Source organism: Colletotrichum tamarilloi (assembly GCF_030869305.1).
Source record: "Colletotrichum tamarilloi strain Tom-12 chromosome Unknown Scaffold_23.1, whole genome shotgun sequence".
Lineage (NCBI taxonomy): Eukaryota > Fungi > Ascomycota > Sordariomycetes > Glomerellales > Glomerellaceae > Colletotrichum > Colletotrichum tamarilloi.
The window spans coordinates 93883-120548 of record NW_026849406.1 but is presented as its reverse complement, the minus strand read 5'-3'; the positions used below and the strand labels follow the sequence as shown (position 1 = coordinate 120548).

Sequence of the window (26666 nt, the reverse complement as noted above, 5' to 3'; positions counted from 1 at the left end):
GAGAAACGGTGGAAACAGAATCTGGCATTAACAACTTACAAGTGATTTGGCCGCCCCTCAACGCGCAAATCAGCGTTTAAAGTCTTGTATTACTGCTTGATGTATTGCCTGCCAATTCTTGAAATGCGAATTGACGGCGTAGCCTTTAGATACCTGAAGCGATGCAATTTGCAGGCATTCGACTTTTTACAATATTGAGGGCTACCAACATAACGATGGTCCTTCATAAGCTAGTTTTCAAGAGCAGAGCCATTGCGGTTCAGCTACTAATCAGGCATTCTAGTGTGCTGCATCGTCCGCGGCCTTGACCTGGTACACAAAGTTGGAGGATGAAGACAACCCCTTTGCCATGATAGGTTCCATATCAAGGCCTGGTGACAATTCAGTTGCCTACAAAATCTGAATCAGTGCAGTCTTGTGAGGGATTTCCGGGTGGGGGGAAAAGGGCTTTGCGAATACTTACCTTGTCAACTACCTCGGATTCGAGACCTCGCTGTCGCATATCCACCGCGAGCTGAACTGCTGTAGACTTCGTGACGGGATTATTCCACGCCTTGGCGGCTAGTATGATGATGCGAAGGATAAAATCAAGGTTATCCTGCCGTCGATAGTCTTGAGCGGACGTATCCCAGTTTTCGAGGAACACGAGAGAGGCTGTGTATATGGAGAAGGTCATCATGGGATTCTTGAGCGTCTGCGTGATATCAGGCATCATTCGGATGATGTTCAGAATCTCTTCGGCGGCGCAAATCAATCTCGCCTGGCTCTGCTTCGCCATGTGCTCCGGCAGTCCGGACGGCTCTATCCTGGCGAGAGCTGCTCTATGTAGCAAAATGACCGACGTGTGGATGATGGCGTTGACAAAGGTGGCGTTGCGGCTTTGGATATTCCGGGGGAGCGTCAGGTCGTCCGGGAGGGCGGCAAGGAGACCTACTAGGTCGTTGTCGATCTCACGGTGGCGTTTCCAGTTCCGACTTGTACGTGGGTCGGTGAGGCCATCGTCTGGTAATGTCCGTGTCGAGTGCTGAAAGGCTTGGAAGAAGCATGCCGCGGCCAGGACCCGTCCTGCAAAGGCGGAGAAGTCGCGGCCTTCTTGTAGGAGAATGCTCGTCAGAGGGCTCGTCTGCTCCTCGACGCCTGTTTCAAATGCCGTTTCTGACGCAGGGAGATGTGTAGTAATCTGCAAAAAGTTATGTGAGCACGAAAGGTCAGACCTTAGGTATCATGTCTTCTCCAACGAGGTAGGTACGGTACGGCGTTAGATGCTGTTTACTTACATCTTGCTGGTTGATCATTACCGGCCAGCCCGTGCTACCGCTAACCAACCGATCCGAGCAGTAAATTACCCACCATGTCCTCCGCCTCTCCTCTGCCTCAGACCAGCCCTGTGGAGGTGGAAGCAAAGACATCGCATCGACGCCTTCCCCGTCAACCCGGTGAAGGCCGAGCATCTGACCGATCCTAATGGCTCGACAAAGACTCATTGAAGCCTGCGCAAAGTAGAGTTGCTGGGCTTCAAAGTTGGCGATCAGTGTCCAGCACTGAGCATGTGCTACAGTAGCAAAGAACTGTCCATCACCCTTTTTTTGGGTTGTGTCAGCAACACGGTCAAGCTAGAATTCGCCGATACCTCGGTAAAAAAGGGCCGCACAACTCACTCTCATTTCATCGGCTTCTACATATGCCTTTGCGCGATGGTAGAACGGCATGGCGAGCTGCCTGTGAGTCTTGGTTACTTCTGCGCCGGAGGCCATGACGATGTATTGTAGGCACATTGGAGGCTGCATATGAGGCGGCAAGTACAATGACATGGTATACCGAGTTGGGTGCAGCATTGGCGCAGCGTATTGCCATTTTTCAAAGTAGGTCCTCGTTCTGCCGGTAGAGTTAGAAACGTGATGACTTCAATCATCTCAAACCAATTAGTGACAGTTCTCACAGAAACTCAATGACGTCTTGAGACGGTGATTGCTCAAAAAGCCCGAGGGAGAGTAAATCTGTGAAAGACGTCTTGTCGTTTAGTGGGGGTTGATTTTGATCTGGAGTACCGCTGGTAGATGTCGTCGCATACGGCAAATCTCTCGTCAAGCAATCGGCACTCTCGCCGGCAATTTGCTGAGGCGGGCTTTCGTCATTTTCAGAGGCAGAAGGGTTGTCTCCGGTCTTTGCCAGTCGCTCAAGTTGCTCTATAAGAATAAGAGTGTAAGACTAACTGGTTCCAAGGAACATCATTGCCACAAATCCAGTGTGATTGTACGCGGTAAAAACAGAACTGACGTACCTAATTTAGCCTCTAGCTCATGCACGCGTTTCCTCCTGCCGACATTCGCTCTTCTCGACTGTGGATAGTCGCAGCTGTCCCCAAGCCTCGCGCACCGTCCACAGCGCGGGCGGGCGCGATCGCACCTGAGTTTTCGTGTTCGACATTGCGTGCATGAGAATTGGTTGGCGGGAGCATCATTCCCCTTCTGCGATTGCATATTTTCCCTTAGGGTGTCGAAAGATACAGCGCCAAAGAAGAGCGGCGGCTCTCAACCGGTAGACCATCGCCATTATGTTCATCGTGGCAGATTTGCAAGAGTCCAACAAAAGGTTACACTGCTTACATAATTACTCTACCACACGATTAATGCACAAGATTAGGTTCCTCTACGTAAGGGGGACTGCCTATTTGAAGGTGGAATGTCATTCGACGTTTGCGTACGGCCGGTCTCCGATCAAGTGCGAGCCGCTAAGGGCCCCATATTTCCCGCTGTATTCGACCAATCTTTACGGAATACGAGAGCGAGGAGGAGCCCCGTCCGGGACCGAAGTTTTGCCCCGTACCCGGGCAGCGCCCCGGACTTGATAATTAGCACTCTCGGCGGATGCCGTTCTTATCATGAGGTCGTAGCAGTGCAGCGTTTGTAGACGTTGTATCTATACCATGGCCAACATGTGGAACGATCGCACACCATCATGGTGCGAGCGTTTACCCTTGTTCTGAATATTTTGGCGCCTACGATGTTATTTCTGGCTTCATCCAGGTCTGCTAGATGATGCACAAGTGCAAAGGCGCTCACATTGGCCTTTGACCGACGCAAAACATTGTTTTGTAGAATGTCAGCCATCATATCCCCATTGAAGGGCAGGCAGGGTCGTCAAGATGGTGTAAGTGTCATGGAGAGCGAGCGATTGATGGTTTTCCCGTAGAGTATCGTTCTGGGGTTCCCTTCACGTGGGTCTATAATTTGCGAAGTATTATAGGTAGCGTGGCAAACTTATGTACAGGCTGAGACTAGAAATCGAGGAGACGAATTAAGGCAGTTAGCATCAAGAAATCTTCAGACCGGTAGAGTCAAGACCATAGATAATCTAGTGAACGCTTTCATCCAACAAGGACCCGCTATTGTAAACAGTAGAGATTTTTCACTCACTTCTGTTCGAGATGAACTTCCTAATCTCCCTGCAACGGCCTCTTACGGATAATCAGCTTGAGAAAATGCTCCTTGTTTTTCCCCCTTAAAACCATCATGGCACTCTTGAATGAGTTTGGAAGCTGCGAGTAAGCAGCCTTTTGTTCCATGGCTCAAGGCTTTTTCCTCTTCCAGGCAGTTTAACAGTGCACTCGCACGATTGACATCTTCGGAAAAGATGATATGAATGGCCAATTGGAGGAGGTCGAGTAAGAAATGACAAATTCTCGCTTTCGACTAGCGCCACACAATGGCAACCTGTTTGAAAATCCGTAGCTTGAGTAAAAGCAGACTGGCGGGTTTGAGATCCTTGCAACATATGGCCATTTCAGAGTACCTGAAGTTGCACGTAATTGTCACGAAGTGGGGGCGGGGATCGCCGCAACATGGCATATCAAGTTGCCAAACTAACTTTTGGTGCGAAAGAAAATACACGTAAGAAGAAAAGGCCTCAAATTTGGATCCAGCAATTGAGAAAGACCGCACTTTGCAGCGTGTATCGTTTCTGGTAGACAGTCGGAAAATTCATGTTTCTGGTATTGTTTGAGTCCCATGTCAAGTCTTGCGTAACTACAACCCCTTGGAACCCATTGTCAGCCATACGAATCCTCAATGTTCGGACGAGACTTTTAGAGGAATGAAAAAATTCCTCTGATGCCGACTCATCCGCAAAGAACCGATTGCTGTCGCATTAATTTATCGGCGCGAGTATCTCTTCTCTCGCGATATGTCGTGGGGGTGCATCGGCTCTGGGTCCCATTCTGTCATCTTGGGCCTTTTCCAGGAGTCCCACTTGGCGTTCAACGACAACGGTCTCTGGCAAAAAGGCTGTTTCAAACCACCAGAAAAATGTCACAAGTGACAGACACGAAACCTCTATCTAAATAAAAAGGCGGGGTAGATTTTTTTGAGCCTAAGATGCATTCAGAAAGTCTTGGAAAGTCAGTAGAGTTTATAAAATCATCCGCTTGCTTTCGTTTTCGTTCTCGACGGGATGCCTGGCGGTCACCGCGCGCAGCAACGCAGCCATCTCGACAAATAGCCACATTTCTTGGCTCTGCGAACAGCCACGGTGGTTCTGCACTCGTCATCCTTGTAAAGAACAGTCAATATTGCCAGCCCAGGTTTCTTCAATATGACTCCGGAACGAAAATTCGCCATTCCAAAGGGCTCAATGGTCCTGGTGACGGGTGCAAACGGTTTCATCGGCTCCCATGTCTGCAATGAACTGCTGCAGCTAGGATTTAACGTCCGCGGAACGGTTCGCGACGTTACTAAATGCGCCTGGCTACCAGAAGCGCTGAAGCGACAGAGACCAAAGGGTGACTTCATGTTGGTTTCATTGCCGGACATGGAGAAGGAGGGCGCCTTTGACGCTGCGGTTGAAGGTGAATGTGTCGAAGCTCTTACTTATACCTCAGGGAGGCTAACACCCTTACAGGCGTCTCTGCTGTGATTCATGCTGCTTCCCCGGTGTCTTTTAGCCCAAATCCCGAGAGCGTCATTCCTCGCAGCATCACTGTGGCTCTCAATGCTCTGAAGGCCGCCAACAAAGCGGCGAGTGTGAAGCGGTTCATTTTCACCAGCTCTTCCGTTGCTGCAGCTCTCCCTCAACCCGAGAAGAAGGGAATCGAGGTGAACTCCGACAGTTGGAACACTGAGTCGGTGGAAATAGCATGGAGGGAGGCTCCGTACCACCCTCAGCGAGCGTGGCATATATATGCCGCTAGTAAGGTGGAAGCTGAGATGGCAGTGTGGAAGTTTTATCACGAAAATATTCGGCGACGTTATGACTTGATAGTCAGCAGCGGTAAGCAACCTGCAGTTCTATCGATACTTGGATTGTGCAATGAGGCTGATTGGGTGTTAGTGCTTCCCGGAACCAACTTTGGAAGAGCTCTGGATGCGGCCAATCAGGGCCATTCGTCAACCTCATCCTTCATCGAGAGTCTATGGAACGGAACGCACGTGGACCGTCTAGCAAGCATTCCACCACGTAAGCGCATAGGAAAATGTTCACTCTTTGCTTATACGAGAAGCTAATACAGACTGCAGAGTATTTCGTCGACGTGGAAGACAACGCTCGACTTCACGTAGCTGCTGCAGTGCTCCCAAACGTTCGCAGCGAGAGAATTTTTGCTTGGGCTGAGCCCTTCAACTTTGATACCGTCCTCGACATTTTGCGCACGCACTTCCCGGAGAAGACTTTCGTGGATAACTTCCATCACTATCGCGAGCTTTCTGTTGTCTCGCAACCCCAATCGCGGGCGGTTGAGCTGCTGAGGCAACTCGGAAGAGAAGGCTTTGTTCCTTTGAAGCAGAGCGTTCTTCTCAATGTTGAAGATCTATCATGAGACGAATACAAGAACGACGAACGAGAGACATGAATCGAGAGCAAGCAGTCTTGAGGATGCGACGATAACGGGCAGACGCCTACAACTAGGGCTCACGATTTCTGCTGAACCCAATTTCTTTGACAACGTCACCTAAGTGTGGCCACATTTTCTTCTTCAATTCCTTTACATGTACATACTTGATCTACATATTCGGTGTCCTTGTCTAGCTTCAACACAAGGCCGGGTCATAGTGTCACTCCTTAAGTAGATCCTTTCAGGGGTGCCGATCGCGCGACAGGGGAAAGGGGTAGCTTAACGAGCATCAACCCTGTCGTCGAGAATGGCCATGGTCTATAAATATCACAATGCACAGAGCACAAGACAAGGTATCATTTGGTTCATCGTGAAAAATGTAAATGCTGTTCGATGTCTCTTGGTTTCTAAACACCCTCAGTCATTTGGCAGACCAAGTGCATTGGCAGCTATTTGCCTGTGGAGGTGCCACAAAGTGTACAATCCACGTATTCGTACTCGCCATCTCAGGCGCTGTGCACAGAATTGGGACGACTGCGGGACGTGGAACCATCAACCCCGCCTGACTCCTGTCAGTTTGTCACACCCGCGCGTTTGTCCAAGCTTCCAGCAGCATGCTGCCATGCCGATCCCAGACGCACGTTTTGGAGGTCCCTGAGCATCCGTGTCAGTTGGCATTCACTGCTAGAAACGTTTAGCCGGTCAGAACTTACCTTTTTACTGGGACCACACTTGAAGTCCGAGAGCGGTGGAGTCGGACGACTGGCGGGTGGAGGTGCAAGTGTCGCCGGCCTCAACGGGGAAGCAGGCCGAGCCGTAGTTGCAGAACAACAGCCATTTCTTGGACGTGTTCTTGACAGTGATAGTGGTGTCGGAGAAGGTGACGGAGCCGTAGGAGGCAGCCGTGGCTGTGGAGGTGCTTCCGTCTTGGACGTAGCTGACGCTGGCAACCTGACCACAGCCGGGGCAGCCGCCGTCGCGAATGCACTCTCCGGCCAGAGCGGCGGGGATCAGAGGGAGGAAGACAGCAGCGAACTTCATTTTGGAAGCGATTGTTGAGATTTGTTGACCGAGAAAGAATGTGTGAACGAAGTTAAGCTGACAATGCTGCGCTGGTGGGCTGGAGAGTCAAGATGGGATGAACTACCAGGAACTGAGGCATTGAAGACCAGGGAGGAACTAGGCGGCTTATATCTCACTTACCATGTTGCATTTCCATCGAGTCTAGAAGGTAGCATCTAGCAGTAGACACCCATGATCTTACGATGTCCGATATTCTGCTTTCGCTCTCGTTAACCACTATGCGCCACTATTGCAGGCCAATCGCACGAGAGCCCGTGGCCGATGACGATCGGTCCTCAGAAATAGAGTTGGCTTATTGAGTGCAGTCGGCTTAAGTCTTCCGAAGTACTGTATAATTACTGTAGAGTTGTATACATGCGACATTATCCCCGCAGTGAACCGCCCAACTATCCATATTTAAGTCAGACCACATGACTCGATTCAGAAGCGTGCCCCGAGAACCCCCTGAAGTTTATTTGTGAGAATTGTCAACCAACCCGTTGATCAGCATAATTCCTTCTATAAACCGGTTTTGTTGTTTGTCGGTAAGTCCGGAGTTGGAAGGTTAAGTTATAAGGTTGTACTGAAAAATGCAGGATGCCTTCTACGGCTAGTCCGGTGCGGGCGCGATGTTGCAATGCGCTTTCGAAGAACCAGAGAACTAAGTATAGGGGAACAGCCGTATCTTTTCCATGTTGTGTTATCAAGCATTGAAGAAGCACAAGTTCTCTTAAGTTTTCTTAAAATCGGCAGCAATTCGCTGGGTATTGCAATTTGTGAGTAGTGTGCATGGAGTTGCTGCCCGCTCTTTGAGATCAGTAATTCTTCCCGCCGGCCAACTTATGAAATACACCATGAAAAAGGTGAGGTATGATTGAAGACCCCAGAGTTGTTCTCCCGCGCGGGTCGGACTTTTGTATGCAAGGTTGAGGCAGGGGCTAGCAAGCTCGCATTAGCTACAATCGGCCCATCTCACCGGCAGATCGTCCTGGAGTCGATTGAGTTGCCTGATGTGTGCAGGTGACGTCACTGGACAAGGTGGTTCTGTGGGTGTTCAACTTTAGCCGTTGATGCAACAAGTGGTCTTTTATGTTGCATCCGGGCTTTGCATCCCTCTGCAAATCACTTATCGATATGATATATCACATGCAACTACTAATTGGCCGTTGCGTTCAAAGAAGAGTATCTTGCTTCCACATTAATTCCATCATTACCTAGTCTAAGTGCTCTCACTACAGTAGTCATGCAACAGAATTCCCTCCTGAATCCTTAGCCTGAATAATTTCACTTCTTCACAAATGCACTCTCCTTCAACCAAACTCCCATAGTCAGAATGTCTGGATGGACTTTCTTGACCTGTGACAAATTCGCCTTGTAGCCTTCATCCTTGAACCAGTTGACCATGATACCAATCTCAGAGATCCCATGCTTCAAAGCTTTGCCGAGCAATCCAAATGTAGTCCCTACGGGTGCGCCAGTCGCCTTCTCGAAAGTCTGGTTCATTTGCGAGAAGGTAAGCTCATCGCCAGCCAAACCGACCGACTTCTTGTTCCAGGTAGCCGGGTCATGAAATGCCTCAGCCGCGAAGAAGCCAATGTCCTTGGTCGCGATCCACTGCAGAGGCTTCTCCTTCATGGTGTCGCGGAGCATGGTGAAGAAAACCTTGCCGAAGAAGCCTGGCATGAGGTTGTCCATGAAGATGACGGGACGCAGGATCGTCCAGCCCATGTCGGTTTTGCTATTGGCGGCGCTGTCGCGGAGGTGGTGTTCGATTTGATGCTTCGTGATGAAATGTGGTACTGGCGTAGGGTTGCTCCAAGACCGTTCGTCACCGCCTCGCTCGACGCTGCTGTAGACAAAGTGCCGCACCCCTGCCTTAATGGATTCATCCACCAATGCCTTGCCTTGCCTTGTCTCGCTGTCTGACTTCTGGTCGCCCATTGCCTGAACAGAATACACGCCCCATAGAGGAACGGTTCCGGCAACGGCCTTTGCGGAAGCAAATAACGCAGGGGTTGCATCAAGGTCTCCCTCAACGAGTTTGATGTTCGAGGACTTTGCTGCAAGTCGTTTGGCAGATGTCGACTGCGCATTTCTCGTTACTGCAAGAAGCAGAAAGTCCGATGGCTGTCTGGCTAGAAGAGCACTGATAACGGCACCGCCTTGTTTGCCTGTGGCGCCAGTGATGAGAATCGCGCGTGACATGTTGTTCTGAATTGTCTTGGTAGGTTTGAATAAAAAGTTGTCGTAGAACTTCGGTGTAAGTTGAGATGCAGGCCAGAGGCGTTTGTTGGGTTCTTGTCTGTCGCTAATCGGCAACAGAACTTCAGAAGACAAATCAGTCAAGGAGGAAACACCTCTTTTTGTACTCGTCCTCAGGAACGGTGCGATGTGAAGAAACTTCCATCGTCTAAGCTTCGCTCCTTAGTCATTCAATCCCTGATTGATAAGTGAGAAGCTCGATTACCAACGGTCCGCTCCCGAATCGTCGCCGTCTCGGGCCTCTTAAAATTCGGACCTCATCGGAGGCCGGCGCTGATTCGAGGCGACGTCAATTGACCCCACCTAGCGCCATTGAAGTTGGCCGGTCTGGCTATGAGTTTCACTCGCATTTTATTGACGAAGATTTTTCGTTCTCCCAAATTGCACCGCTCACTCCGAGTCGTTAAGCAACATGGTTCTTTACATTCCAGGCAAAGTTTGCATCAGTAAAGAATGTGCTCATAAGGTACTTCAAAATAACTATCATTTCACACTCAGAATATAGGCAGAATTGGCCTCAATAGATGTGAAATGACAAATGCTCGCTTGTTATTCTATTTTTGAACTAGCACGCTCAGTTCTCCGTGCAAGAAGAGGGCCATCCCGACTCGTCAACAGCTCCTTGCGCCGAGCAGAAGTAGTATGTATCCTTCGCCTTGTCGTAAGCGAAGTAGATGCTTCCCTTGCCAGAAACGCCGCCCTGTGAGAAGAGTCTGATTAGCACATGAAAGTTCCAGAGGTAAATATGCGGAAGATATCCCATGCTGTTACTTACTCCGTAGAAGGGTATGCCAGAGAGGCTGACGCACTTGCCAGAAGCAACATTGGCGGCAGAGTCGTCCTGTTTGGTTCCGTTGGGGCCCTTCACGGCATCCTGGGCTTCGATCTTTGAAATGGTGGCAGTTTCTTTGCCGCCAGCGCCAGTCTTGCAGGTCAAGCTGGTGGGGAAGTCCACGAACTTCTGGGCGGAGGCGACGGCGCCAAGGGCGAGAATGAGAACGTTGCGGGCGTGCATTTTGACGAGTTGTTAAAGATGCGAGTTGATTGATCACGATTTCTGGGTATCAGAAGTACAGAGATGCAGTGGCAATGTTGCTGTAAAATGTAGAGACCGTAGAGAAGCGACTGGTTTGTGAGGTAAGAGAGTGCGGTGAGGATAATGGAAAGGTTCTGGGCAGAGGGTAGAGAAGCCGCAACTTATACTTAAGAAATCCGACTTTCAAAACCCTTTTAATTTTCATAATTGAGGTTGAGTGATCAAAAGACTCGCCGATTAGTCTGCGACAACCCCTTGCGGAGGCTGCCTGCCGGCCCTGGGCCTTGGAATGGAGTCCTGCTTTCAAATGCGCGACAGGTATTGGCAGGGAAAGACCACACAGCCGCGCGCAAGTAATATGAGCGTCAAACTATGTCAACTGCCGCATCTCTCTAAGGTGAGTTGTGGGGGCCTTAGCCTAGGTAGTTGTAAGGCGAGCATTGCCCAGTTTATCGGAAGATGTGGAGGCGGCCGCTGTCAGGTGGTGTATTTTAAGGTAAGCTATGGTCTTAAAGTTCTTAATAGGCGTTTGGTGTAAATGGAATTTGCTTGGTCAGCTCGGTTCGGTTGCCGACGTCGCTTTTTCCGAAACAGCGCTTCAAGGTCACGACTCGAGCATGTTAGTGTCGCCATCAATAGCCTTTTTCGAAGGACTCAGCCCCTAATATTTGACGAGACGGCTCATTACGGTTTCTTCGTTATGAAAAGACTTCATTTGCACGATAATAATCTTCAACTTGAGTCATGTTGCGTTGATCTCGCAAAATTGCGCCGGTGGGATAGCAGGCCAGAGACAAATAATCTGATCAAGAACAACACAACGATCAGATTCAAGTTGTAAACCTCTGTTATAGTCCCACAGCTCTCCATGGTGCGCCAGTGCTTCACTTGTATTTAAATTGCCAGTCTCCTATTCCCCTGTGGTACCCGGTCTTGCCTTCGAGGAATTCAAGTTGACAGCAAACAGCTCATCTTCACGCACATCAATGTGGACTCAATTCATTGCTGAATCGCTCGTATACTCATGCGTGGAATCTGATACTTGACGGCATCAGAAATCACAAACTCCAGCTCCTTGGTTTCTCTAAGTCTATTTTGGGCACAGCAAGTCCTGAAGCAAGAAATATTTCATCGCTGTCTTGGAGGAAAACCCCGTTCAAAAGCCCAGAACATACGGACTCATCCCTTCTCATTCTCTATCATCACTAAGCGAAGCTTGTTACGAGGCTCTTGTTCTCGCTGATGCAAATATGATCAAAATATCTAATACGTAGTGACCACAAGTCTCGTCTCCGTTGACGAAATAAGGCCCCAGATATTGGACTGAGTCTCACTCAAGTCTAGAACAAGGTCTTGGGATTCCAACCACAAGCTACGCCTCTTGCAACGGCAAAAGCGCAGAACGACAAGATGTATAGACCACCCGCAAAGAGTATAAGGCCGTCATAAGTGCCACCTGACCATTGCAGAATAGCTCCAGCGAAGGGCACACCGACAAGGGCACCAAAACTGCAGACAAAGAACGCCGTGCCACTCCTTTTCCCATAGTCTTCGATTTTGCACACCTGTCCAATGCAGACTGGCGTCAAGCTGATGGCAGCTCCGGACCAGAATCCAAACATGACCGCAAAGGCAGTCGTGGCAGCTTCTCCGCCATGCGCTGTCAACCAGAGCGCGAAGATGAATGCCGAGCACACCAAGGCAGTGACGCACATGACATTGAAGGGACCAAATCGGTCTGCGACGTAGCCCGGTAGGGCACGGCCTGGAATCGCTCCAGCGTTGAGCAGTGCACTTAGGAGGAGAGACTTCTGGAGATCGATGCCCTCATGGATAGCGTACAAGCAAATGTAAGTGTACGGGATGAAGACTGCGAACTCGATCAGGAAGACGGCCAATGTTGCGAGACCGAATTTTGTCTCTTTCAGCGCCTTGAGGTCGATTGCGCCACTGGATGTCTTGCTTGGTGGAAGCCTCTTCTTCAAGAGCGTGCATGCCAAAACAGACGCGGCAGCACAGATAAACCCAACCGTCCTGATGGCCCATGGAAAACCAACCCTGGGAGCCATGTAGAGAATGATGAGAGGAAAGACAACGCCGCCGACGCCTCCAGCCGTGCAGGCTATTCCTGTAGCTAGAGCACGACGTTCCGAGAACCAGTGCCCGACTGCAGCGATGCTCGGGTTGAAAAGAAGCGAAGCTGATACGCCGCCGAGGACACCAAAGGTGAGCAAAAACTGGTAGAACTCTGGCACATGTTTAAGGTTTAGCAATGTTTGAGACTTTGGCCATTTAGGAGGGAAAATGATGGCCCTTACCTTTGCAGAGACTCATCAGCATCATAGACGCCACAGATCCTACGCATCCGGGTATCACCAGGAACCTCACATCATGAGCGTCAAAGATGGGGCCTTGTAGATTTATCAGCTTGAGTCATTACTTTGATTGAGATGTGTCTCATACCAACTTGAGCGCCGCAAAAGTAGAGGAAGAAGGCGTAAGTGCTAAACACCCAGCCTATTGTCGACTCCGGGAGCCCATGAAGTTCATTCTGTGAAACCCAGGCCTGCAGAACTGCAAGAGTATTGAGAAGACCCATGGATGGTATCATGGCGCACCATGCACCAGCCACAACAAGCCATGCATCTTTGCCGCCCTCAGGGTACTTGTGGGACTCTTGTGCTACGTCCAGAGCTGTCAAGGTTCTAAGATCAGCATATTGTACCTTCTCGCTACGAGAGTATCAACGGCAAGTCAAAAACTTACTTTCCGTAGGTTGCGCACGCTCAAGCGAGTCGGCTTCCTGGCGCTCGGCGAGTTGCATCCTGATGGCGCTGGGAAAAGATGTTGTAAAAAAGTCTTGTACCCGCTTCAGACGACCTCTAGACGGCCTTTGAACTAGGCTAATAGAACGAATGTCAAGTAAGGGCGCAAGATTTCTGTAGCCAAGTTGTTCTCAAGACGAACTCGACATCTACAGAGTGAAGTTTTCCAACCAATCAAAGCTAGCGTTGACACAAAACCTCCCAACCGAGATGTTGTGCCGGGAAGTTGATACACAAAAACGGTGAGGCGGGTAATTGTCCGGCGCCTATGTGGAGCTGAGCGACATCGGGAAGACTAAAGCCGGATGGCGTGGTCTCCACCGACTTAAACCTCATCTCTTCAAGTACTCGGCGCTTACAAATACACGCTTAATAGCTTTGACTTTCAATCTTGAACAACCTAAGGACTGAATCGGTGGCATAAGAAACACCGCCCTGGCTACTCAGATAAATAGAGGTGTGTATGGCACCAGACAATGGAACAATAACAAGAATTCCATGAGCTAATCTTCATGCCCCTTGATAGATCTGAAAAATGTTGGATTCTCTTCAGAACATACAAGGAATTTAGTTTCCGTGATAGGCGTGATAATAAAGCAGAAAGGTCTCTAGCGGCAAGACCGTGTTTCTTGAAAGCAGGGAGTCGGCTTCTGCTAATGACTTTTCGCCAACGAGCCTGTGGATATTGGAAGTCTTTAGTCATTAGAAAATGGACATGTGTTCTACTGATAACTATGCTACCATAAGTTCTCTCTAATCCCAGGTAGAAGTCATTTGAGTTTTGCAAGGCGCTGGCAACGCTCGATGAAGGTTCGAGGCTTCCCGCAACCTTAAAAAGAGAACAGCGCAGTTTGCGGAGGGTCAGACCATAAAGGTTGGTTCGTAGCCACTTTGATCTAGCCCTGGTGATACATCTTCCGGAGATACGTCGATTAATTCACTTAATTTCCTCTTTATGTGTCATCGCATTCTCGATGACTTACTCACTCACACTTCATCACCACGGCCCAATCCGAAAATTGGAACATCATCAAAGCTAAAATACTTGCAACACGCACAACACAAGACAATGGCAAGCTACGCTTCCGCCAATTTCCCAACAGCGGAGTCTTATCCCTTCGGCGGAAACGGCGCCCGGCGGCCTCTCATGGACAGTCGTGCCTGGAATTTGATCTTTCACGAGTCGCAAACGAACACTCCCCGCAAAGCCGTTTCGATCATGACTCTTATCTGCCTCAGCACGGTGATGGGATTCATTACGGCGGTTGCCATCGTCATGGGATCATTCTCCTACGCTGCACACTGGGACGTTATCCCTGAGGATATCTGGGACTACTATGAGAACTACGATTTTTCCTGGTCTTTTCGCAACCAGGTGATTTGGCTCGATGCACACGACATCTTCTGGTGGTTAGTCTTCACGGCGGTATGGATGCTGTCGACGATGATCATGTATCGTGTGTTCTTGTACGTCAGGTTTGCCCCGTTTCGCGAGGCGAAGCACAGGGGGTACCAAGATTGATCATGGGATCAAATTTGCGAGCGGTCCCAGTTAGGTACCGCGATCATTACAGCCACTATAGGTTGTCCCAATTCATCACATTGGGCAACTTTTGAATGAGCGGAACAGCTTTTGGCCTTGACGTGGTGATCTCAACCCTTGCCAAGATAGATACCTTAGTGTCTACGGGTGATCGGAACATCCGTAGCTCACTTCATACCTGCCTCGGCCTCGAGGGCATCTTCGCGACAAAACATCCAGGAACCAGTCATAGAGCTTCTGTACATGATGCTTTGGGAGGCAGTCGGAGAAGAAGACGAGAAAGAGAGCTGATGGTCATGGAGTCATAAGCCTGGACCGGTCAAGCATCCCTCCGGGAAATGAACGTACGGTTCGATGTTGGTGGAACAGACTCTACGCCACTGAGATTACTCAAGAAGTCGTGGACAGAAATATAATAAGATATACCTAGAGATAGAGGTTGTTACATGCGTCGCCAAGACGTAGTCGAAGTTTGGTATCGCCATTGACTATAATGAAGATTGCACGTTCGAGCAATACTTATAGGCATGCCTTGAATACATATATAATCAGGTCTTGAAGAAAATCAAAAGAGTTCGCCCCCCCGATGCTGAATTGGGGGACTACATCTCTGGTGCACATGCTGGGATTCGAACTCGGGTACTCTCGTATGAGCTGAGCCTGTCGTCGAGTAGGCTGTGGGCGTACTTGATTGCTGACCATGAACCATTCCACCACCCACGCCACAGTTTGACCTCACCCCCGACCTAGACGGCGCCTGATGTGCTGGTGACAGGAATGGGGTTGAGGGGGTCTTTATTCCTTAGCCATCCCGTCTCGTGGTCACGTGTGGAAGGCACGGTCAAGACCGCTTGCTCCTTCCATTCATGATCCAATCACAATAGCGACATATAGGGTATAGAATACAGTTACGTTGAAGGTCTCACTTTGAAATCGACCTAGGCAATCAGCCGCAAGAGTTACAGCCTGTGGGCAAGAAAGCAAGAGTTCGAGGCCTTTCAACAACCCGAAAGTACCGAGCGGACATGGCATTTTACAAAAGAATTGAAAGATATGAAGGCTTGTTGACTATTTACGTGTCGTTTCGTCTATGTACAGAGCCTTGGCTAGTTTTGTTTGAAATATGTACAGTGAAAGTCGAGCAATCAAGTCATCAGAGGCCAAGCTCCTCGACAAGAAGACGACATCAACCTCCCCGCATCCCAGGTTCCGCCACCGGAACCTTCCCTTATCCTCGCATATGAGACTCGAAATTCCAACTAGTAGACGGTCTTGATGGGCGTCTTGACGTGGGCGGCAAGGCTGGTCGTGCCGTTCATCTTTTGGTAGATGGCCTGGACGAAAGCCTGGGAGCTGAGGTCGGCACCCGCGGCGCTGGTGTGCGTGTTGTCCTTGATGTACAGGGCCTTGACGGCCGACGATCCAAGCTTGAGGTACATGTTGCTGACGGCCTGGTGGTGGTCGACAAAGGTGACGGCCGCGTCGTTGATGGTCGCGGCGGCCTTCTTCTGCATGGCGACGAAGCGGGACGGGGTGCCAACCCAGGTGCCCGTGGCCCACTGGTTCTTAGGGGTCTGCGAGCTGAGGATGACGGTGGCGCCCTTGGCGGTCATGAGCTTGGCGGCCTGGATGACGTAAAAGATGTATGTGTAGACGGTCTCGCCCGTCGTGTCCGAGACGCACGTCTCGGTGCCCTCGCCCGGGCAGACGGAGCGGCCGTTGTCGTTGGAGCGCGGGGAGCCAACGTCGTTGTGGCCGAACTCGATGACGACGATGTCGCCGGCCTTGACCTCGTTGGCGACATTTTGGAAGCGGCCTTCGTTCCAGAAAGAGCGGGATGAGCGGCCGCCGATGGCGCGGTTGACGACGGCGATGTTGAGGTATTTTGAGACGTACTGACCCCAGCCGTCCATCTGGGAGTCGCTGCTCCTGGCCATGGTGCTGTCACCGCAGAGGTAGAGTGTAGGGGCGCGGGCCGCGAGCTGGGCAGGCTCGGAAGAGGCGGCGGGTGCGGCGGAGGTGAGGGCGCTCAGCGCCAAGGAGGCGAGAATAGAAGTGAACTTCATGATGTTGATGGTATGGTGTACTAAGAGGTATCCTAAGAAGCAAAAGCAAGACGGCAGAGCAAAGGCAGAGAGGCTGAGGTATCAAAGACCATGTCCATAATGAACCAGGACAAACCACGCTCTACTTATGGGAACCTAGATCCAAAGTCTCTTGTCTCTCAACAATACCATCTCCTTGCCCGGTAATGAGCTTCAGAGGCAGTGGACGTCGAGGTTCCACTCCGCTCGGCCGAGACTCCCAAGTTCGTATCTTTTATACTTGCCAAGACGCCCAAGAGAAGCAAAAGCTATTGTTCCGCCAGTCGGGATACCTGCAAGACGAACTAAAGGGTTAGTCAATCTACTGCGTAGTTGTGCCAATACGACATTGAAAAGTCTTGGGCTTGTCAGCTCAACTTTACTTGAGACTATGCATCATCCCCGGTTGGAATGGACCGAATGACAAGGGGGTCCTCGCCGCTCTCTTGCAAACACCGGATCTGTCTGCCCCCTTTCGGAGGATTCCATCGGTCAAGAACATTAAAGAACCTCCGTCTAGCGTTTGGAGTTGAGCACAAAAGTATGCTTCTTTACTAGCGAGGCTAGGGTTCATGAGTTTATTCCTCTTAGGCCCTTGTGCCCGAGTCTCCGAGTGGCTACCACACGTGCACCCTAGCGGCTTGGCCCGTTGCATCGGTCCCCGGCAGACCAGGCACCTTCCCTCTTGGAAGGCCGTCTTGGAGAAATGTCAATGGTCCGCCTAAGGGAACTGCGGGGAACTGCCGATCCTTGACTGAAATTGGCTCCGAGTTGGGACGAACCAGCAGTTGTTCGGCTGATGTTTGGTGCGAGACTCTCAATAAATCACGTCAACTGACTTGAGACCGCCATAATTTAAAGGCGAGTTGATGGCTACTTCTGTTGAGACTCCTCTCTTGGCATCAATCAAAGGCCATGTAAGCATAAAGCATAGACATAGTGTTGGGGGCTGTTGACTAAATATTTGGTTAGTTGGTTCATTACGGTGTAGCGAAAGTTGAGTCGCGGGGTTGAGTAGTCCCGTCCGCTTACACACACGCATCCGACTCCTGGTACAAATAGGCCGATCAACCCGGCGCTGGTGCATGAAGGTATTCGTCCTATGTAAAGAGGTGGATTAGATCCAGTAAAAAGTTGAAAGGAATCTGAACTTCCGAACTATGGGCAAGGGCATGTATATTTACACAAAGTGCTCTGAACACGTTCAGTTGGTAACCTTCCCAAGAGTAAAAGCTCCCGAGATCCATGGTGACATTGGGAACATGTTAAACCACCAATGAACCCATACATCGCTCTCTTCTCGGTGAAATACCCACAGAAGTTATAACAACAAATGCGGAAGGATCTTTGGGGAGTCTCAAAATACTTGCTCGTCAAGTCTACCTTGAGTATTCGACAAGAGACGATGTGCAGTCACCCTATCTCGTTCTTTCACAGTGCCGATATCATTTCTGAAAAATATATTCCAGATACGTACAAACAGTTGTCATAATAGTAGATACTGCTCCTACATGAGTTGCACCTCTGATTGCAGATACATACCTCATCTCTGAATTTCAGAGGGCTGGCTTACAGATGTAGGCAGGGATGACAACGTGGCTCACTGAAGACACCTTACTGCAAGTTCGTGCTGTATGGCCGAGTTGCAACCAAGTAGCAAGATGCGCGCAGGCTCTACAGTTTCATGAGCATGCTTCAATAGAAATAATATTCGTTTCCTAACCCCAAACTCCATGATCTCGTTCTCCAGGCCGTTTGCCGAAGGCCTACGCCTTAATCGACTGCAGGCTCTGTCGGTTCAAGGCCATGAATGATGAGAACATCCTTTTGAGCAGTGAAAGTCACGTTCCTTCAAGATCGGATTGTGCCGATACCAGAGCATACATATCAAGCCAATCACCACCTTCGGGGAACAACAGCCACGTGAGAGGTGTATTCATCCCAACTCCCACAATACACACAGGAGGAAAGCCAATGTATACACTTTCAACTCTTTTCCTGTCACCAGCACAGCAGGCGCCCGTCTAGGTCGGCGGGTCAGGTCAGACTGACTGGGTGGTGGAGTGGTCTTGGGTCAGCATTTAACTATATCACGCCCAATAGCCTACTCGACGACAGGCTCCGAGTTCGAGTTCGATTCCCAGCATGAGCATTCAGAGATGTAGCCTACCGAGGTGAATTCTTTTTCTTTTTCTATTTTCCATTTCTGCTAAGATGCCTTTGCATGGAATTGTTTTGATGTACAAGGGGAAGAACTCACATATCTTGTGGGTGAGCGCATTGCACTTATCCCAAGACACTTCTTGTCCTCCATCCTACTACCTGGGCTTCAATGAAGCAAGATCTACCAGCTCCCAACTTCTGTCCCTTGCGCTTCAAGATGTTGATCGAAATCGCTGCCGTAATGAACTAACAGAGATGTAGAGGGAGTCAATGCATATCATGTCCAAAGACCATGGAGGCTATCAGAGGAAGAAAACCAACAATGGAGAAAACATAAAGGAGCATTTGAGTATGTCTAGCACCTTTTAGTCTTCCTGATACGATACGATACGATACGATACACAAGGCAGCTGACGCCGGCGTTTTCTTCTGTTACACTGATTGTGACATTACTGATCGTGCTCCCAACCCTCTAAATCAAACCACGATCAACCCCTTCTCAAAGCCTCATTCCTCGCCTCCAAAGCCCTCTTCACCCACCCAATCCCCGGCGCACTCTCAAACCCATGCGGCAACCCAGGCCACAAGTGAAACTCAACCTCCACCTCAGCCTCACAAAGCCTCCTCACGAAGTCAACACACTCGTCCCGGAACAAATCCAACCCGCCCACATCAATATACGTCCTCGGCAGTCCCCTCAACTCCTCCACCGAAGCCCTACCCGGCGCAGCATACAACGAGATACCCGCCTCCGCGTGAGGCCTCGGGTCCCCAGCCTTATCCCCCAACACCGCCCGCCACGCGAGCACGCTGTCGTGCGCCTTCCACGCCAGAAAGGGGTACATCGCCGCATTCTCCGGCACCGTGGTCCGGTCGTCGAGCATCGGGTACACGAGAACCTGCTTCCGCAGCGGCGGCGTCAGACCCCTATCACGCGCCATCAACGTCGCGCCCGCCGCGAGCCCGCCGCCCGCTGAGTCGCCCATGATGACGATGTTGCCGCTATCCACGTCCCAGCGCGCAGCGTTCTCCGAGAGGTGCTTTAACCCGTAATACACGTCTTCGGCGCCCAGCCCGTCAGGAAACTCTGGCGCGAGCCTGTAATCCACCGCGAAGAACGGCATCCCCACCATCTCGACGAACCGCTTAATCTGCGGGCTGAAGATGTCGACATCGCACGAGACCATCCCGCCGCCGTGGACGTATACCACGGCGGCCAGGGGCTCGGCGCTGTCAATCATCTCCCGCGTCGCGAAGCGGTAGAGCCCGACCTCCTGTCCGTCGTGCGAGGTGAACGGGATACGCGTCTCGAGGACGTTGTCCGGCGCCGGCTGCGCGCGGAGGACGGTGCGGAGCAAGGGCTCAGAGAAGGCGCGGAGTTCAAGGGCGTCCTTGAACGGTGCAGCCGGCGGGGCGGGACCTCCGCCGCCGCTGTCTCTGGCGGCGATGGCGGCTTGGTACTCTGGGTCGAATCGCAGGGTCATGGCTGCGGGAGTTTTGTCTTTTGCGTTGTTGCGCTGTCTATGGCAAGATGTGGAAGAAAATGCAAAGGCACCCACGTCGAACGTGAGAATTTCTGGAATAGTATGCTTCTGGATCGTGACTGGAAAGATGATTGAGAAGTTGCTGTCCCGAGATGTGTGCCCTTTTTAACCGCCAGACGGGATATCCGACGTCGTGAAACTCGACGGGTGCCTGCCCGTATTCCCGAAAGGAGGGGTTCTCGAGCGTCCTTCACTTTCCGTCCTGTTGTCTTGATGCAGCCATATCTTCTCTCACGTGAAAAAACATTAGATCGCGACATCGTGAGAATTCCACGGAGCTTTGCATTTCGGTCGAATGGACCGTCCCCTAGACGCCAGCAGAAGCCGCCTCAGCGTGGTCTCCATGCCTCAAAATTGTCCGAAGCCCATCAAAAGTTCATATGTTCGCTATCATCTGTTCGACTCTGGCAGCATCCCGCCCAAATTTATCCATTGAAGCTTGATAATCACAGCCGACGCGACGGGCGACCGCCTCTTCGCTTTTAACTCGCTTTTTTTTGGAAAGATTTAGATTGGCTCGACTCAGTCATGATAAAGGAATCCGATCCCTACTCAGCAGTCACAATCCTTCCACATATCCCAGTCTCGAGACAATAGCAACATAGAAAACGCAAGCCGACAGGCCAGTCCACTTGACTTGAATTTATCAGCCATCAACGGTGCCATATCGGAGTAGAGGTTTGAATGATATTGCCGGGCGCCAGTTGCGAGAAGAATGTTTATGCGACCAGCCTCTTCCCCGACAGATCAACATGCTGATTTCAATCGAGCGAACCATTTCTGAGCTTTCAGAGAGGATTGGTTCATTGGCGGACCGAACAGTGTCCCATTTCCAGTAAATGTAGAATGGTCCGGAAAGCTTTCCTTGGGAATCTATGCGCAGCTCAAACGTTGACGAGAGCCTCCATTTCGGCGGAACGTACCAAAACACCCGAGAACCGCAATGTCTCCTACCAGTCTTGGCCGAGGCACGCATGGCACTGACGACATGTCAGTGCTGGCTGTCAATTGAACGGAGTTTATCGCGCACATTGCCCGTCATGGCTCAGTTTCGTCATCTCCTCGTCGCGCTTGGATTCGAAAACAGTCCTTGCTGCGTTCCAATGGCGATCAAAGTCTTCCCAAGCAAAGTGAAGCATCGCGCAACAACGAGGGCATCGCGGCCAGCATGGGGCCGATCACCCAGTGACCGCTGCTACATCCGAGCGCTTACACAAGGACGTTCTGCTTCTTGTTTGCGCTTGCACCAGAATTCGACTTCAACTATGAAGTGTATGGCGTCAGTAGTCGAGCCTAAGATAAAATCCTGTCGAGGGCGTTGAAAGCACATGATTTGGGCAGATATCATCTCCACTTGGAGTGTTAGTGTTGGTAAGGAAAAGTGTCGCAGCGCAGTAGGCGCGATCCAGAGTACTGTCGCATCGAGGACTTCAACACAATCGGGGTCCTGAATCGCGGCATGACCCAATACCCTTACCCTCCCGAGCCTTTGCGATGGAGACAGGAACTCCCGCTGCAGGTTGACCCATCGTTGGTGGAAACCCCAAGCGGTGATAGTTAGCGGCAGCGGATCGAAATGGCACCGCCGAGAAAACACGATGCAGACCGTTGGTGATAATTTCTCATGAGATCGTGAACTCTGATAGACGGTCAATCGTTCGTCTGGTAGGTGCAGGGCTGACGGGGGGGTGTTCGGCTGGCTAGATTAAAGAATCGTTGCTCCCGATCCAGAAGAAAGTAGCTGGCCCACGTCCCAGAACGTTGGAATCGGGGCTGTGAATGTTCCGATGGCACGTTGGCTGCTTCGATCGCTCCAACAAAGGAACCAGTTCGAGGGGCCGGGGAGCCCTGTTTTTGACCATGCCACGATGCGGACTGCCCTGCAGAACTTGAGGGGATCGCGAAATCCGGGGCCCGCCGTCCGATCTGCGAACATGTCGTGTGAATCGGAAACAGGGATCCAGAGAGACCATTTGGGCACTGCCGCCCGATTCTCGTGGATTTCTCTGGAAATCGGGGCGGAACGGCTCAGGGCTCACTTAGGCCGTGCGCTCACCTCATCATGGTCAGGAAATCTGCGGAATCGGTAAAGCGACAGGACAAACGATGAAGAACTAGGACTGACTTAGAACAGTTTGAATGAGAAATGGGGCCGAGAATTTGAAATCCGCAGTCCTTGCGGATGCTATCAATGTTGATTGAAGCCTCCGAAGAGTCAACCTTACCGTAACACCGCTGGGATGTTTGAAAGCGGGCGAAAGAGACACCATGCGTTCCACTAAGGCTTGGCCGGTATCAGCAGAGTCCTGGAAGCATCTTGGCTTCCACAGGCTATCCGGCCGCAAGGTGGGATATCAGAACCAGGGCCGAACGAAAGTCCAGCCACCACACCAATTCGTCCCGGCGGCCCGATGAGTCTGCAGGACTGCTAGTAAATTATCCCACCCGGCTCCTCGGGCTGCTTGCGCACGTAGCACAGCATAAGCAGAACCTCCTCCCAGTGTTCCCCCAAGCCGGGCATCTCACATGGCAGCAAGTATTGACAGATGGTGGACGAGCAATACGGACTACTCTGGCCGGATTGTTGAAATGGCACGATGTCTCTAGTTTGAGTACACAGTGTCTCCCTAACGACAGGGGCTCAGGTAGTGGCTGGTGGGTAATTGAGCGAGCGTCTGGAACGCTGGTTTCCTATCCCGGTGGATGGCCCTTTTGACTTATCCCAGCCCGACGTGCTTTTGGAAAAACCGGCGTGCCAAAGAGACAAGCTGGAACGGATTTTGGGCAGGCGGCCATCGACTGTCTGAGCCACCATCGAGATTTCTGAGCAGTTGTGTAGGCTTCCTTATTCTCTTCGAGCACTAGCGGCTGAGCCAGCCTGTCGGTTAAGGTCCCCCTCTCACTAGGTGCGTTGAATAGTACCACAAGCCTCCCGAAGCCAGCCAAGTGAGGAAGCTCTGGTGTGGTAGCGCGTCCAGACATCACGATCAATCTTCCATTGCAGCTTATGTCCGCGGGCCCGGACGCTCTCTAGAGCACCAGAGCGAGTAGGTACGTTTGAGCTGTTGTCTTCGCGATAGTGTCTTTGTCGAGTTGCAAAACCACGTGGTGGGGGATCGAGATGCGATGGATGTCGTGCATCGTCGGAACACTGGCTGTGACCGGTGTTATGCTGATGCAGAAATAGATTATTGCCGCTAACGCAGCTTAAATGCTCTCTGGCTGAAAGAGTGCCATCTCTGAACGAATTGATCAAAATCTTGAGTTGTATCCGGTATGCCAGTTTCCAGGGTTCTCTCGTCGGCGCTGCACATCGCATTCTTCCATAGAGATTGCAATGCCAATCCAACGTAGCTGTAATAGGGCACCAGCAACTGCATTCCCACTTTCCCAGTGAACCGTCTCCGTGGGCGTCCTTGGTGCCCGCTCCTTGCGCATCCAGCCTCCAGGCGACCCGTGAGACTTTACGTCAGGGTTCAGGAACGTGGCGCTCCTCCCCGCTGTTTAAGAATATTCCAGTCACCCCTCGGCGTGCGTCTTTGACCAGTGCCATCTGCCGACGTCTATCAACGATCGCCTGATCGCCTGGCTTTGGCCTCCTAGCCTTGCCCAGCAGAGACTATAGGCGGGGCGTCTCCAACGTCGCTGGTGGCCGTTTCTGATTTATGCGGACTCACAAGAAGGAGCAAGGGGCATTTGGAATCAAATTGATGAGATCAGGATCCGGGGTAGGAGGCGAAAAGGTCGATTGGCCGTCACGGCTCCGAACATGAGATGTCAGCGCGCGATCTCTCGCTTATCTAGAAACGAACGTCGACATGATTTTCCATCTTCAACGTCGACTTTTGGCTCCATTAAGAAGCTCTTCTGCAAATTTGGATGGAACACCTGCACCGCTGCATCGAGCCATATATTTTGCGCACACTTCGCCGAGATCGCCGAGATGGCCGAGAATACTCCTCATGGAAATGCCGTAAATTTTATGCTCCTGTGACGTGCGGCGAGCAAAGTGAGCGGTGGTGCTCCTTGCAATGACGAGGAGCCGAGGGTCGCAACATAGTAAACGGGGGAAGCAAAATCCCATGCTCCAAACCATGGCAATTTGCGGGGTATGGATGTGCCCGAAAACCTCGATCGCCCTCTTGCGTATCGCAAGTTTGAAAAGGGGCGACAGCTCACTGGGCGTGTGCGTCTGTGGTAGCCAGATGGGACGGAGTCGAGTGTCTGTCGTTGTTTCGCCACAAACCACAGGAAACAGGCAATTGGGGAAACGGGGAAGGGTGTGGTTCAAAGGCTTGTTCGCAGGCTCGGCAGGTTGTACATAGCATCTGCTTCACCGGCCGAATGGACTTTCTGGGGTTCCGAGATGCAGCAACGGCACTGTCGACATGGGAAGTTCGTTGGTTAGCATGGTTCCACAGCTAGTAAGCAACGTGCAGCCAGCAGAACCATGAGAGATGAGTGGACAGTGTCGGCTGAACCTCGATGGCTGACGACAAAGATATGTCATTTCTCATGGTTGATTCCCATACGGGAAGTAGGCAGGCGGGTCGACATACTACCCGCTGCCCCGCTGTGGCAGAAGGTCGATCAGAGTAGACTGCCCGGCGTTGGTGCCCCTGTGTCTGTATGCCGTGGTTCTTCGCAGTCCCTTTGATTATGTGATTATCGAACTTGATCAAAGCACGGATAGGCGTAAGCATCCGTACGGCAGATAGGTAGGCTTGCCCTGGGGGTCCAGAAACCCGGTGTCGAAATGTGCTCGAGATATCCGCCCCCATGGGTTGTAGACCACCACTCTATGGCGTGAATGTAGAATAAGGAGCATAGAGTTGCCGGGACTGGGCCGTGGACCGTGGCCTGCTGATTGGTCTCAGAGAGGTTCGTCCCGCTCGAGGGGTCTGCCATGGTTCTGTTGTAACTCCAAGTATCGGTTTCACACACCAAAGAAGATGGGTGAGCTAGTGGCGCGCGGACAGATTGCTCCGTCTCAACGTCGAGCAACGCCAGTCGTTTTAATAATGGCAAGTCCAACTTTGTCGTCTAACGTAGCGCTTAAGCCAGAGCTAACCCGCGGGCGAGCAGAATTCACCAAAAACGGAACGTAACTACTATTCTCAGCCCAGTATCATCCACTGAATGTTTGAAGCAGCTGATCCATCTTGAGGTGACGTCAAATTTTTTTAGATCTCTAGGAGCAACTCACCAAGTCGACTTCAGTCTGGCGGGGAGAAATTCCAGAGGACTAGGCAAAAATGGATTCTCCTGGGCTTAGGTGACACCCGCAAGATTGAACAATTAGTACTTGGTAGCCGTGGTAGCGTGTACATCCTCGAGACTGATACCTACTCGACCTGATCAACATCGTCGTTAGGCTTGTCTGACCTAGCGAACCAGCTGAAAGCCATCCGCTGAGGTTGCAACCAACAATTCGGTACGCGAGGGGCAGTGCACAGCCATACAACCGTGACGACGAATTCTTGGAGAAGCAACCACCACCATCCCTCGCGTTGGCCACGGCGGCGGCGGGGTAAGAACATTCCGCTCGCGGCTCTTGTCAACTGGAGTGTTATCGCTCTGATCATGGCCAGTGTCCAGTTGGTCTTTTCAGTTGGCCCTTGCTTGTTGTGCAACTCTGCTAGGCGTATGCTGTAAATACTTGAGTGCCCAAAGCTGTATCCAGCATGTGATGCCCACTGAGACCATTCGAGCAGAAGGCGACATGATCCAAGGTTGAGAATGTGCGAAAGTAGGTTTCTTCTAACCCTTGGCTCGTAAATGAGTGTTGTCACTCTTGAGCTTCTGAAGCAAGAGTCGGAGAACTTGTCGAAAGGTAAGCTGATGTTGTGCCTGGAGGTAATTGGCAAACTTTTGGCTGCCGCCGACGAGAGTCTAGGCCCTCTCGAAGAATCTGCGTGCGCATCACGGCTTCCTCGAGTTAGACTGAGCGGGCCATGGCTGGTCGGATTTAACGCAGCTTTGTGCCACAATTACCGCCTGCGAACAAGGCACCTGCAAATGCCACGTTCCCAGAGCGTAGGCTGGGGGCAGCCATCCCGTCTGTTGGCGTGACCCTGGTGGCACATCTTCCGTAAAGGGTCGGTCTTGCGAAACCTGCGAAGCGCGAGGTGAACCGATATTGATCTGGGAGATTAGGACGATAATCCCCCCACCGGCTTGGTTGAATGTGTCAGAAGGTATACTGTTTCAACCATCGCACAGTCTGCAATTCTTGCAGAAGACCTTATCGCAAGTGGTTTCGTCCTGCATCGGCATTCGCTTGCAAGGCAGGATGACCTCCCGGACTGTCAACTAATGAACAA

General features: G+C 51.3%; 14 protein-coding genes across 14 annotated transcripts; 4 read left to right on the top strand and 10 right to left on the bottom strand.

Moving 5' to 3' along the window:
• Positions 1-279: 279 nt before the first annotated feature.
• Positions 280-2427, bottom strand: CTAM01_07426 (binuclear zinc transcription factor; the record flags this gene model as incomplete). The annotated part of the gene is made up of 6 exons (XM_060523449.1): positions 280-390; positions 464-1180; positions 1278-1580; positions 1659-1875; positions 1940-2208; positions 2377-2427. The coding sequence occupies 6 exons, from the start codon at positions 2425-2427 to the stop codon at positions 280-282; spliced, it is 1668 nt and encodes a 555-aa protein (XP_060381825.1).
• A 1211-nt stretch (positions 2428-3638) lies between these two features.
• CTAM01_07425 (uncharacterized protein) lies at positions 3639-3967 on the top strand (the record flags this gene model as incomplete). Its single annotated transcript, XM_060523448.1, has 3 exons — positions 3639-3664; positions 3732-3788; positions 3820-3967. 3 exons carry the CDS (start codon positions 3639-3641, stop codon positions 3965-3967), a joined length of 231 nt encoding a protein of 76 aa, XP_060381824.1.
• A 623-nt stretch (positions 3968-4590) lies between these two features.
• Positions 4591-5809, top strand: CTAM01_07424 (NAD dependent epimerase/dehydratase; the record flags this gene model as incomplete). Its single annotated transcript, XM_060523447.1, has 4 exons — positions 4591-4843; positions 4897-5265; positions 5326-5451; positions 5511-5809. The coding sequence occupies 4 exons, from the start codon at positions 4591-4593 to the stop codon at positions 5807-5809; spliced, it is 1047 nt and encodes a 348-aa protein (XP_060381823.1).
• A 732-nt stretch (positions 5810-6541) lies between these two features.
• CTAM01_07423 (uncharacterized protein) lies at positions 6542-6865 on the bottom strand (the record flags this gene model as incomplete). Its single annotated transcript, XM_060523446.1, has 1 exon — positions 6542-6865. The coding sequence occupies one exon, from the start codon at positions 6863-6865 to the stop codon at positions 6542-6544; it is 324 nt and encodes a 107-aa protein (XP_060381822.1).
• Positions 6866-8170: 1305 nt separating this feature from the next.
• Positions 8171-9091, bottom strand: CTAM01_07422 (nucleoside-diphosphate-sugar epimerase family protein; the record flags this gene model as incomplete). The annotated part of the gene is made up of 1 exon (XM_060523445.1): positions 8171-9091. The coding sequence occupies one exon, from the start codon at positions 9089-9091 to the stop codon at positions 8171-8173; it is 921 nt and encodes a 306-aa protein (XP_060381821.1).
• A 631-nt stretch (positions 9092-9722) lies between these two features.
• On the bottom strand, positions 9723-10163 carry CTAM01_07421 (uncharacterized protein; the record flags this gene model as incomplete). Its single annotated transcript, XM_060523444.1, has 2 exons — positions 9723-9848; positions 9924-10163. The coding sequence occupies 2 exons, from the start codon at positions 10161-10163 to the stop codon at positions 9723-9725; spliced, it is 366 nt and encodes a 121-aa protein (XP_060381820.1).
• Positions 10164-11524: 1361 nt separating this feature from the next.
• CTAM01_07420 (uncharacterized protein) lies at positions 11525-13008 on the bottom strand (the record flags this gene model as incomplete). Its single annotated transcript, XM_060523443.1, has 4 exons — positions 11525-12432; positions 12503-12595; positions 12648-12878; positions 12951-13008. 4 exons carry the CDS (start codon positions 13006-13008, stop codon positions 11525-11527), a joined length of 1290 nt encoding a protein of 429 aa, XP_060381819.1.
• Positions 13009-14078: 1070 nt separating this feature from the next.
• On the top strand, positions 14079-14531 carry CTAM01_07419 (uncharacterized protein; the record flags this gene model as incomplete). The annotated part of the gene is made up of 1 exon (XM_060523442.1): positions 14079-14531. The coding sequence occupies one exon, from the start codon at positions 14079-14081 to the stop codon at positions 14529-14531; it is 453 nt and encodes a 150-aa protein (XP_060381818.1).
• Positions 14532-15811: 1280 nt separating this feature from the next.
• On the bottom strand, positions 15812-16618 carry CTAM01_07418 (GDSL-like Lipase/Acylhydrolase; the record flags this gene model as incomplete). Its single annotated transcript, XM_060523441.1, has 1 exon — positions 15812-16618. The coding sequence occupies one exon, from the start codon at positions 16616-16618 to the stop codon at positions 15812-15814; it is 807 nt and encodes a 268-aa protein (XP_060381817.1).
• Positions 16619-19287: 2669 nt separating this feature from the next.
• Positions 19288-20283, bottom strand: CTAM01_07417 (uncharacterized protein; the record flags this gene model as incomplete). Its single annotated transcript, XM_060523440.1, has 1 exon — positions 19288-20283. The coding sequence occupies one exon, from the start codon at positions 20281-20283 to the stop codon at positions 19288-19290; it is 996 nt and encodes a 331-aa protein (XP_060381816.1).
• Positions 20284-21218: 935 nt separating this feature from the next.
• CTAM01_07416 (uncharacterized protein) lies at positions 21219-21665 on the top strand (the record flags this gene model as incomplete). The annotated part of the gene is made up of 2 exons (XM_060523439.1): positions 21219-21396; positions 21451-21665. 2 exons carry the CDS (start codon positions 21219-21221, stop codon positions 21663-21665), a joined length of 393 nt encoding a protein of 130 aa, XP_060381815.1.
• A 378-nt stretch (positions 21666-22043) lies between these two features.
• Positions 22044-22316, bottom strand: CTAM01_07415 (uncharacterized protein; the record flags this gene model as incomplete). Its single annotated transcript, XM_060523438.1, has 1 exon — positions 22044-22316. The coding sequence occupies one exon, from the start codon at positions 22314-22316 to the stop codon at positions 22044-22046; it is 273 nt and encodes a 90-aa protein (XP_060381814.1).
• A 1859-nt stretch (positions 22317-24175) lies between these two features.
• CTAM01_07414 (uncharacterized protein) lies at positions 24176-24439 on the bottom strand (the record flags this gene model as incomplete). The annotated part of the gene is made up of 1 exon (XM_060523437.1): positions 24176-24439. The coding sequence occupies one exon, from the start codon at positions 24437-24439 to the stop codon at positions 24176-24178; it is 264 nt and encodes an 87-aa protein (XP_060381813.1).
• Positions 24440-25688: 1249 nt separating this feature from the next.
• CTAM01_07413 (uncharacterized protein) lies at positions 25689-25928 on the bottom strand (the record flags this gene model as incomplete). Its single annotated transcript, XM_060523436.1, has 1 exon — positions 25689-25928. One exon carries the CDS (start codon positions 25926-25928, stop codon positions 25689-25691), a length of 240 nt encoding a protein of 79 aa, XP_060381812.1.
• Positions 25929-26666: the final 738 nt, after the last annotated feature.